The sequence below is a fragment of the Silene latifolia genome, chromosome 11 (genome assembly GCF_048544455.1).
Source record: "Silene latifolia isolate original U9 population chromosome 11, ASM4854445v1, whole genome shotgun sequence".
In the NCBI taxonomy this organism is placed as follows: Eukaryota; Viridiplantae; Streptophyta; class Magnoliopsida; order Caryophyllales; family Caryophyllaceae; genus Silene; species Silene latifolia.
The window spans coordinates 18472076-18484213 of NC_133536.1; the positions used below are offsets into that span (position 1 = coordinate 18472076).

Here is a 12138-nt window from a genome sequence, read left to right on the forward strand (position 1 = left end):
ACGACTGAGAAGTAGAGAGTATATGTCAAAAATTAAGGATCCAATGTCCCAATTTAACACATCAACAAATTAACGCATTGTTTGCATTTGTACATGTGATACCAATATACCCTTTGTCAACATCAAGATTCGCATTAGTAATCTTGTATTCTTGTGGAAGTAATTAAATATTCATATAAACTGGAATAAACATGCAGGAAGCTTGCAAAACATTGTACTTTCTGTTTTGTTCTTAAAACTCAAGCCCCTTGGCCTTCAGCCTAATTATTTATCCAAAAAGAAATGTATGCCTTATAGGGTAACTGTATACATTCCTTGAGAAACGAAAAGGACGTGAATAAGCCAGATTTTACCTTTAAACTATGCAATGCTTGAAATATATCAGGCCCATTCTTTTCGATCAGGTATCATTACACACTGGAATCAAAAAACCAAATGACGAGAATCTCACGATGTCGGATTCATTCTGGTCTTGAAGTACTTTCCTTCTTAGGAGACTGTCATATACAAGGGCTGAAAACTGCAACCAAGAGCATCATGCAGGTTTTCGTAGAAGCAATGCCAAGATGAAGGAGAGTGCTGAATCAATTGAAGACAATGCGACTATAAGCACCGCTACAAGTACGAGTGTAAGGCTGGCCGTCCTCAGCTGAAACAGATAAAAAAGAAAGAGCTAAGACTTCCGACTTTTATGAAACCAATCAGAAAGAATGTGATGACAAGACACCAAGTGGCATTTCAACAACAGCAATGTTAACCCATTGCCTCGAATGTTCTCTCGACTAAGGCTGGCCAAATGGGATCGGAGGTACACAACCTAACCTCTAATACGAAAAACACAGATACTGTGTTTCAAATGACCCGAAATGATAATTGGGTCGAGAAGTACATTGTTTGTCTGCTGCTCTACAGTTTACGAATGGCAACTAGCTTAATTAGTCATTTTGCTTTATCCGTCATACTGCAAGGACAAACAATATCAAGTCTGACCATTGCAAATGGAGAAATCAAAACTACTCTAGCATGCCTTCAGACAGTAGGACATTTAATTTACTTGGAGATAGAACCAAATACTTCGCAGCAGTACAGTAAGCAAACTATGTGTAGAAGGTTTATCAACAAATAACTCAAGCTTAAACACATACCGTATCCTTAAAACTCGGCCATTCTATGTACTTCAATTGTCCAGGCTGCTGAATGAGGAAAGTAAACAACACTTTCCAAACCCTGCAACAAATTTCCTCATCAAAAAAACACAGTCGATATACAAGGTGCAATTCTTTGTTACCCAAAAATGTAGTTAAAATTAGCTCAAGCTATACTACCTCACTGATTCCTTACACAAATGCAACCAATATGGGTCTTCCTGGTATTCATCATCAAACTTTAACCCGTAATTTCCTCCTCTAGACATGGCAAAACCCGGTCGAACCCTTTTGACCCGAAAAGATTGCATCTTTACCCTTGGAGTCTAGCAAAATGTAACATGGGCAAATGTCAAATCTACATAGAATACATACGTCATCAACAACATTTCCCCAGTGCCTCAATGGTTCCCGCAAATTGCAGGAGAGGGGGTCGGATGTACATAGCCTTACCCTTGTTTTAGCAGCAACACAAAAAGGCTATTTCCGAATGACCCAAGATGAAAATTAAAAAATTGCGTCGAGAACTGCATACCCATTTTGGCATAAAGTTACAATTAATCAATTCCTTGGTGTTGGCTGCTATAACTGGTTTGACATTATTATAAACCAAAACTACAGTGTACAAAAAAGCAATAGAAATAATTAGAATTAAGAAATGAGAAATATAAACAAATAAAATCTAAATATTGTATGAAAAGTAGGAAACCTGAAGAATTAGAGAGCAACCCAGAAGAAGCAATCATGTTTGCAAAAGAGGATACCCCTGTAAAAACAAATAGCAATTTTTTTTTAATCAAAACTGAATGAAAACCTAATTAAGGTTTATGAGGTATATGAAACCTAATTGGGAATTTCTGGGATGAGAATTTAGCAGAATTTAAAAGATGAATTAAAGGTTAGTAGATGCTAAAAGGGGTGGGGCTGTGAGAGTGAGTAGAGGGAGCAAGAGAGGAGTAAACCATAGTATAAGGACCCAAATTATTGAATTTTGGAAGTTTAAGGACCTCAATTTTCTTTAGGAAGCTTTAAGGACCTATTGTAACGTCTGTTACTAACTCTGTCTATAGTCCAAGATGCACATGCAGAGTCACACATGTTAATCACAAATTGTTATGCACAGTTGCACACTGCACTCACAAAGTGACACAAGTTAGAAAAATAAGAATTAATTATCCTAGTTTTCCAATTTTTCTACTTCCCAAATTCTTATTTTTTTTGAGGAAATGGTACACCCATCTTATTTTTATTAAAATACTCTCCCAAAATGAGTTCAACGCGATTCGACTTGATCCGATAACTGACTTGACCCGAAAATTATCCCCGGAAGTTGACTGATCCAAAAGATAATCCGACATTAACTCGGAAAAATATCCACTACATGAACGAAAAATCGAGGCAATAAAAATGAAATTAAAAAGACATTATCAACAGCTTTTATAAAGTATTTAATACAGTATTAACTAACCTTATAATTTTATTAAATAATGATCATAACTCAACTTAAACTAGAAAAATTATTGGGAAAAAAGTGACCGGATATTAAATTGACAAGCCAACCAAGCAAAAATCGACCCAAACCCGATTAGACCCGAAAAATTATCATAATTATCCGACCTAGAAATGAGCCTGACAATGACTCGACCCGACAATGACGACCCGATCCAACCAAAACCCGAATCGACCTGGCAAATCTATATAAATGACCTGACTCGACAATGACCCGAATCTAACCAAAATCCGAGCTAATAATTGAACCGACTAACCTGACCCGTTTGCGGCCTGAACTCGACCCAAACGTAATAATAACCCGAACCCGGCCTGACCTAAACTAGATCCGATCCAAGTGATCCGACTACCACCTTTACTCGCTTGTATAATGCATGCATTACATGTACGTACCCCATAAAATCATAAATGAATTGTGCAGTAGATATAGAAAAGAAAAATTAATTTGCCAAGAAAAGCGTGAGGCAAATTGATTTACATGTTTCAATCATCAATAAGTCTTGCGTGTGACGGACACTATCCGTCACAAGCTGAAGACGGATAGTGTCCCTCTTACAATAAGGCAAATGGAATGTGTAAGTGGGAGGAAAATAGAGCACCCTATAAATAGTGCCACTTGCATATTGTGAGAGGGCACTATCCGTCTTCAACTTGTGACGGATAGTGTCCGTCTTCTATGAGAATTTGTGTTCAATCATAGTATTAATATGTGGCAACTGGCAAGTTCATGTAGGCAAAGAATTAGTTCGTTTTAAAGAAAAAAAAAAGGGGGATTGGATAACGGTAGTTTGACGGGAGTACACATGAGGTCCTTGTAGCTATGCATTAATATTTTAGGTCCTCATTTCTCTCTTTCTCCATATTTCAGGTCCTTAAAATACACTTCACTCAGCAAGAGAGACAATCTTACACAAGGAAGAACGATATAAGAAGAATTTTCGTAAGAAGAATTTTTGGTGAGTTTGTGTGAGTGGATGTGGTAAATGGGTTAACCAAATCGGGTTGGGCCGGGTTGATTGGGGTCGGGTTATTTCAGGCATACACTTTGTTTCTGGTCGGGTTGGTCTATTGGGTTTTGGGTCAATTCAGGTTTGCGCAACTTCGGGTTGAGTCATTTTAGGTCAGGTCGTTTTTTGGTATGAGTCAATTTTACTGGGATCATTGGTTAAAACACTTTAATTAGTACTAATGTGACTAACTAAGACTATCTTATAAAATTGGTTATTTATTATGGAGCGGTTCAAATCAATGAACCCTTTATTTTAATGTAAATAATATTAACTAGTTTTATGGCCCGTACAATGCACGGGTTTTACCAAGACGCTTCCTTGAAACTTTGTCCTGATACGAAAATTTAATGAAGGGGAAGGAAAATGGAGGCCAATTTTTTTTTAACTATAAATAAAAGATTTTCAGATAAAATGTAAAATGATTGACACATGTTGTAAAATAATCCATGTTGTGGTAAGATTTAAAATAGGGAAGAATTTAGTTTGAGAAATGGGTAGTTAATACAGAGTATAATCTTTCTTAAAACTTATTTATGAATATGTTTGTTTAAGGTGGGTTGTGAAGTCGAAATATAGTTTTTTGTTAGTAAGTTGACGTGTACTTAATGTGATGACATTAAAAACAAAGAAGGAACGCATAGTTTTATTTACGTGAAAATTCTTATGTTAATGACAAAGTATGCAAAGTTAAATTCGTTTTAGTGGTGTGAATTTAAGTTGTACTACAGTTATAATTTACGTAGCATTCTAAACATGATGATGTAACTTGTTTCCTCAAGTCATATACAAAATCAATTTTCATTGTATTTAATTACTTTGTAGGGTAACAACAGAATATTCTACTTAACATTTCGAACCAAACAATTTTTGTGACTAATCACATACTGCAAATATGTCGGAATCTTGAAATAGGACGAATTTGTCTTAGCAATGTAAATCAAACTACTTAATAAATGCACAACATCTTCCATATTGGCATGTTCAATTACATAATCTATACGTACTACCTGCATGTCAAAAACAAAATACATGTAAGCAAGTTAATGACCTCATAAGCAGATTACAAATACAAATCACGTGATTTAAAGATTAGCAAGGAAGGAACCAAAGTTGGTTATTTGACTTCATAAATGTGAAGTTGAACTTTTTATTTTACGCAGAACTTAAATACTCCCTCCATACCACACGAATGGTAACATTGACTTTTTCACACTTTTCGAAACACGTTTTGCAACGTGAATTTCTTTAGTTACACATTATTAAAAATTATAAAAATTTGATATTCTTATAGCATTTATGACGATAAATCAAACAAGATCTCACATGACTATATTTTGTCTTATAGATTAAAAATGATATCGAAGATTCCTTACGACCATGAATAGTGCCGAGATTCTCAATCTTACCATTGGTGTGGTATGGAGAGAGTATTAGTTTTTTTAAATTTGTAGCTTTATACTATGAAAGCAATGAACAATCAGGAGAAATCAACATGCAAACAAACTAAAAAGTTTAAACTTAATGTAGCGCCTTTGACAAAATTTATATGAAATTGAACCATTGATTTTCAAAGCACAATAAAACGGGGGCGGATGGAATGTTTGTCTTCAATGTATAATTTGTACATTTCACATGACCCATGGAGAATTAAGGATGAGTGATATAAAAATGTGTTTTACTTTAGAGAGTTACAATATTAATTTTGTATTTGTTTGGTTCTCTTATTTTTCTATGAGGAGGTATTTATACAAATTCAATGAGCAACTGAAAAGTCACCACTAATACACTTATAATTATGCAAATTCATTGTATCATAATTTCACTAATAAACTTAATTATGATAATTCATTGTGTCATAATTTATACATACCAACTCATAGTCTCATACTATTCCTAATAAAATGCAAAGAAAAATAACATAAAATATGACACTTAAAATTGCTTAACATGACACACGCCAAATAATAAACTACTCATCTTGCCTTTTTATTATATTGTGTAAATACTGATAGTTAAGTCATTTATCATACTAAATTTCGAGAAAAAATAATTAATTTGGAATAAATTTTAAAGGATAATTAAACAATAAAAGTGGAATGGAGAAGGTCTCATCTAAATTCACCATGACCACAAAATTATAAATATAATTATTTTAGTTTTACTTACTAAATATATTACTAAATAATGCCATTTTTTTTACAAAACCTTATCCTTCACGTGAAACCTTATTCTATACATGGTATTACTACCCTTTTAAAATTTTATTATTATTGTTTAATTTCACCTAAGTATTTACAAAATTTGTTTGTAAATTACTTAAATTAAATAAATATTTCTTTTCCCTATATTTTATATTTTCCTAAGAAAATATTTTATATGATCTTTAATACTCATTTCTCGATTAATTAGTTTTATAAAACATCTTCTATATACAACAAAGTTATAATATATATATATATATATATTTTTTATAGTAACAACAATAGTGAATTAGTGCCTTTAAAAAAAAGTAGTGAATTAGTGACGATACAATTTTTTGTTTGTTTTTAATTTCATTTATTTTTCTTCGTTCTTAATTTCTTATGTATTCAGTTTTTTTTTCCGAATACATATAATACTACTCCATATGAAATATCTTGAAATTATTAACTTATAGTTAATGCGTATTTTTTTTATTGTAGTTTTTTTAATTTAATTAAGTTTAAAGCTAATGGAATATTGGTGGATTTTTAAAGGAAATAAGTGAATTAAATTAATGCAATATAATAATAATAATAATAATAATAATAAATTGATAATCAATGTCATATTAGTTTGCCAAGTCACATTGTTATTGTGTACGTGATTTTTTTCATCCTATGTGACATTGTCTACGTGACATTTTTAGGCTAGCCTTTTAATAATAGTTTATAGATTTGTGTAAACTATTGTTATTAGGACTTTTTGATATTATAATCTCATCCAGATAAACTCTTTCATTGTTCGATTATAGATTTTCATTTTACAGTTTTGAACTAAACAAAAGACCATTTTTTGGTAAGATTACAAAATGCAGTGGTAGAGCTAAGGGGATAATAGAGGCCAGCTTTCCCGTTGAAAAAATGAATTTGCAAATTGCAGTTTAAATTTTCGATTTTTTTTCTCGAGATTACCTTATTCTATAAGTAATTAGCCCCCTGAAATTCTCCATCTCCCTGACATCAAATCCTAACTCCACTACCGTCTAGGCATCTACCGATGAAGTGCGTAACTACGTTATTAAACTTTTGCGACACGGTTACCACTTACCACCTGATAACATGCTATTGTTATTAACAAAAGATTTAATATGAGCCACGATCAATAATAAAATGATTACAAAAAAACTCATAACTCTTAACATGAGAGTTAATTAATGTCTGCTTCATCGTCCAACACAATATCTTGTTTAAGGGCGGAATTCGGAAATATAAAATTTGTTTTCATACTTAACCCGTTTTACTGTTAAAATGAATATCTCTGTCTTACGGAATACTAACTAATCCACCAAGCTAAGCCACTCGTTTTTCTGTACTGTACTACGGAGCAATTTTTGTTCCATAAAGCACTAAAATGGACACTATCACCAGTGACTTGAATTCACGCACAATCAATTCTCGTATTTTTTGGAAAAATAAAGATTGTAATACGTTTTCTATGCCTTAAATAATGCCTTCTAAATCTAAATTAGTGTAAAAAAAATAAAGATCGTAATACGCTTTCTATGCCTTAAACAACGCCTTCTAAATCTAAATTAGTGTAAATGGAGACAACATAAAGTACGTTGTTACTATGTTACTTCACACTTGGCCTTTGTAACATAAATAAGACTATCATCACTCATCAAAAGCACATACACTCAAATTATCACTCAAATATCTATTCTCACTACGCACAAGCTAATACAAAACAACATGACATACAAAGTATTTTGCTTTCTGATACTCTCGTTGTACCAATTAAGTAAACAATACATTTCCGCTACAGAAATAATCCTCGATTTAGAGTAAAATCCAATCAAAAGTTCGTACAATGGTGTGATAAAACATACAAGAGATTTAGTCCGAAGCAAGGTTACGTACGTGACTACAATGAATTACAAAGAAAGGCAAATCTACGCTGAGAAAATATGAAACTATCATTGAAGAATTTGACATTTTCTATGCTTACTGTTCATGGTGCCATTCTCACTTATTCCCATTTTTCCTCTTTGAATTAGTCTTGTTTTCCTCTTTATCACATTCTTTCACAATATTTTATGAGGATTATGGGGGGAAAGTTTTGAAATTTGGTAAATATGGTAACAATATTTTTTAGATAAATCAAGAAAAAATAGAAATTTGAGCAAACATATTTACTAACCTTAATTAGATGAAGTCAACTATGGATTTTTTAAAATGATTCTTTAACCTAATTAATAACTAATAATTAACAATATAATATAATATAATATAATATAATATAATATAATATAATAAAATATTTTAATACAAAGTGTTTCTCATGGCTATGCCACATGGCGGCAAAGAGGTAGACGACTTCAACTTTAATATAATATATGATAAGACTTAATACTTGTAATTACTGGTCATTTTGGGTCACTCCGGAGTTCGGATCAGATCAATTACAGATTGAATGGTTTTGGGTCGGGCCAACATTAGGTTAGTAAAAAATCGGGTCGCGTCACGACGGGTTTCAGGTCATACTTGGATCAAGCAACTATGGGTGTCAGGACAACTTTATTAGGTTGGGTCATTTGGGTTGAGTCAGATTTGTCAGGTCTACTTGTGAGTTTGCCCAAGAATTGAGGTTAGTTCTAGAGTGTTAGGAACTTAGGATCATATAAGACTGCTAGTCTCACTTAAGCCAGGCATAACACTGAAAAGTATTAAATGGCTAAATTTGGAAAAAGAGTCAATCGAGTCGAATTCGGGTCGTATCAATTCGAGTGCGGGTTTGCAAGAATTTGAGTCAGGTCGGTTGAGGCAATTTCGAGTTTGGATAATTTTCGGGTGGACGGTTATTAGGTTATTAAAAATAATGGCTAGTATGCGATAATAAATATTCGGGTTAGGTTGAATAGGTAGTTCATGTTAGATTCGGGTCCTAAATTCGAGCACAGGTCAAGTTATTCGGGCCAGGTCAGTTTTTGCCAGGTTTATTAATAACACCTCACCTGACACTTGAATATAGAACACGCGTTTTGTTAGTCTCTATGCATTATGTTTTTGTCTTATCTAACTTATTTAACCTGATATATTTGTCTTAAACAAAAATTTGTACATATAAAATTATTTTGCACTAATATAATTGCACTTGCTAAACCCTACTATATCTGATCATAAAACTGTCTTCGTAAATACTTTTTTTTTTTTTTTTTTTTTTTTGGTGACGAGGGGTTGAATCCCCCCGGGCACATGCAATACCCTGCAAACTACGTGTGCCATGTAAGACATCCTTTAGGATGACAGGTAACCGCAGCACTCCCGTGTAGGGAGTCGAATCCGGGACCTCTCAATTCGTTGCCATTGCAACGCTTTCAGGCACTCCCGCACTCCACTACACTCAAGTCACTTTGGTTGTCTTCGTAAATACTTATCCAAATAGTACATATGGTAAGGAATATATCGTATTCATTCCACGATATCCTAAAAAATATGAAGTATTCATTTCCTTCTATTACCTCTAAGGGCTTGTCTGAAATGCGTAGAATAGTTCGGGGGTAAATTTTAATTGGGTGATAATTATTGGGGAAGTTAATTACTTGAGTAATTAGTTCCTTGATGATAGGTTTGGCATATAAGGGTAATGATTACTGAGTAGATGTTTTACTCCCTTAATCATTACCCGAAGGGAGGGTGGGTAATGTATTACCCTTTTGTGAGGGTAATAGTTTCGGGAGGTGAATAATTACTCCCATGCCAAACAAATAAAATGCACCTTACATATCACTCCCCTATTTATTATAATTACTAGGTAAGTTAATTACTCGGGTAATAAGTTACTTGATGATAGGTTTGACATATAAAATAATGATTACTGAGGAGATGTTTTACTCCCATAATCATTACCCGGGGGGAGGGTGAGTAATGTATTACCCTTTCATGAGGGTAATAAATTCGGGAGGTAAATAATTACTCTAATACGGAGTACCAAACATGGGAAATGCACCTTACTTATCACTGCTCTATTCATTTCCCTCTTTTTACCCTCAATCCAAGCAAGCTCTAACATTACACAAAATCTTACTTTAGATGGACACTATCCGTCTAAAGTTGTAGGCGGATCAAATATGTCACCACTTCCATAATAAGACAAATAACAAGTGCGATGGCGGGGTTGTCTTATTATGAAAGTGGTAACATATTTGACTCGTGTACATCTTTAAATGGATATACCTGTCTACAATGAGACTAATTGGATTAATATCTAGTCCGTTTTACTCTCTACGTCTTAATTATTGTTCAATTTTTTTTGGAGGAAATTAACGGAATTACTGACATCTCTAAAAATAATCTTCTACAACAATTTGGATAACTTTTAAGTTTTAACTAACACAACTAGAATCTCCTTGATTAACTACGTTTCTAATTCTAATCCAGTAATCTTCTAAACAATTTTAATAACAACCAAATTGTTAATCCTTCTCCAACTCTAAACCCAAATTCCCTTCTAATAAAAACTATAAATGTCTACCCATTATTCATTAATTTTATCTCCAAATTATAAATTCCGTATCTCTTCCTATTTTCTTCCAAAAACCTTAAACATCTAATTTATTTATAAACATGATGAATTCAACAGAAATTTTCAATTCGTCACCGGAACAAGCACCTCAAACAACAACAACAACACATCTAATAGCAACAGTCAATAACATGGAGAATTCGGAAATAATCCCGGAGATATATATAAGTTTAAAGGACGTGATCACAAAAAAAGACGCTACCTCACGAGAAGGTAGCGACTGTGATATAACTATAAGAAATCCATTGGTTAAGCATGCCGCAAAAGCGTACTTGTCACCCAAGTCTAGACCACCAAAGACCGAGACTAATTGTTTGCGAATTACGTGTTGTTCTTACATTAATTTTGTTTGCGACGTTGTTTTTAGTCCTATAATGGGATTCTTTGGTTCGACTAAACAGGTTGGCTGTGAAGACTCTGAAGAGACCGATGGAATGTTGATCGAACGTGAAAATAGTCAAGAAGAGTCAATGCCGGGTAAAAATATGTCGAATAATTCGAGTGTTGAAAGTTGGGATCATATTATTGATCGTAATAGATGAACCAACTCAACCAAAACCTTAAGGTGATGGTTAAGGTGATGGTTGAGGCCCAACTATTATAAATATTCCTATTAGATCGGGCAAAGGATCAACAATGATGGAGTGTTTTGTAGATTAGTTTTAGTCGGAAATATTGTGCACCCTTTCTAATTAGAAATCTTCGTTATTGTTTTTCTATTTAATTATTTATAGAAGATGGTTTATAAATTTAATATTTTAATTAGCTAGGTGTATGATAATGTCTTGGCAAATAGGAGTATAGCATATGTTGACAATGTTGACTCCAATTATCACATTTAGGAGCAATGAAGATCCTCTGTTCTAATATAGCATATGTTGACTTTAATTGTCACGTTTAGGAGCAATGAAGATCCTATGTCCCATTTTGGGACAGATGATCCTTACTAGTTTAAGAGACGAGACGAGAACTTAACAAATTGGTTCATTGTATTTAGAGATTATTGGCTAGAATTATTGGATACTCCCACGGTCCCATCATGATATACACTTTATTTCGCTCACGAAATAAAGTAAATATCAACTATCCACTAGGACAGGTAAGTATATATATTTCTTATAACAAAATCAACTTTAGGAATTTGACTTCTACCACAATACTTGTATTTGTGAAACACTCGCCTTAAATAAAATACTTCTTGTTTATTTAAAAACAGTTTTCAATTTTTACGTTAAATGCTCTTGTCCACTCTTCGGTGAAAAAGTTAATTTTCTGCCCTAACTCAAGTGTAAGATTATCTCCGATATCCTTATATCATCACTCCTTACTAAAAGAAAACACTGATTTAAATACGAGTGTTTCATAAATGTGAATATTATAAAGGTGTTTAAAAACCTTTTCATCAAGTTATGCAATAAAGTAATCCATATTTAAACAGACCGAGACACTGATTCGATCTTTGCACTTTCTTAAAGAGCCAATCAAACAAATTAAGAATATAAGGAAAGAGTAAAGGTGATAGCACAAGCTTAAGCATAATAAACGAGGGCATAAGAGTTTGATGTAAATTCAACACTTGCTAGTGGGGATTAGTAGGGAGTCTAGGGACTTTTGCTCGGACGGTTGAAATTTTTGAAGTTCTTGTTAAATTTTTCAGAATCTTTTCTAGTGTACCTTATATTATTACTCATCATCCGCCTTTTTTAAAT

At 33.1% G+C, this 12138-nt stretch overlaps 1 protein-coding gene across 1 annotated transcript; it reads right to left on the reverse strand.

Moving 5' to 3' along the window:
* Nucleotides 1-154: 154 nt before the first annotated feature.
* Nucleotides 155-3573, reverse strand: LOC141611277 (uncharacterized). Its single transcript, XM_074429783.1, has 6 exons — nucleotides 3565-3573; nucleotides 1855-1911; nucleotides 1681-1760; nucleotides 1326-1471; nucleotides 1146-1227; nucleotides 155-649 (listed from the first exon to the last, which is right to left on the reverse strand). Exons 2-6 carry the CDS (start codon nucleotides 1889-1891, stop codon nucleotides 536-538), a joined length of 459 nt encoding a protein of 152 aa, XP_074285884.1. The 5' UTR covers nucleotides 1892-1911; nucleotides 3565-3573; the 3' UTR covers nucleotides 155-535.
* Nucleotides 3574-12138: the final 8565 nt, after the last annotated feature.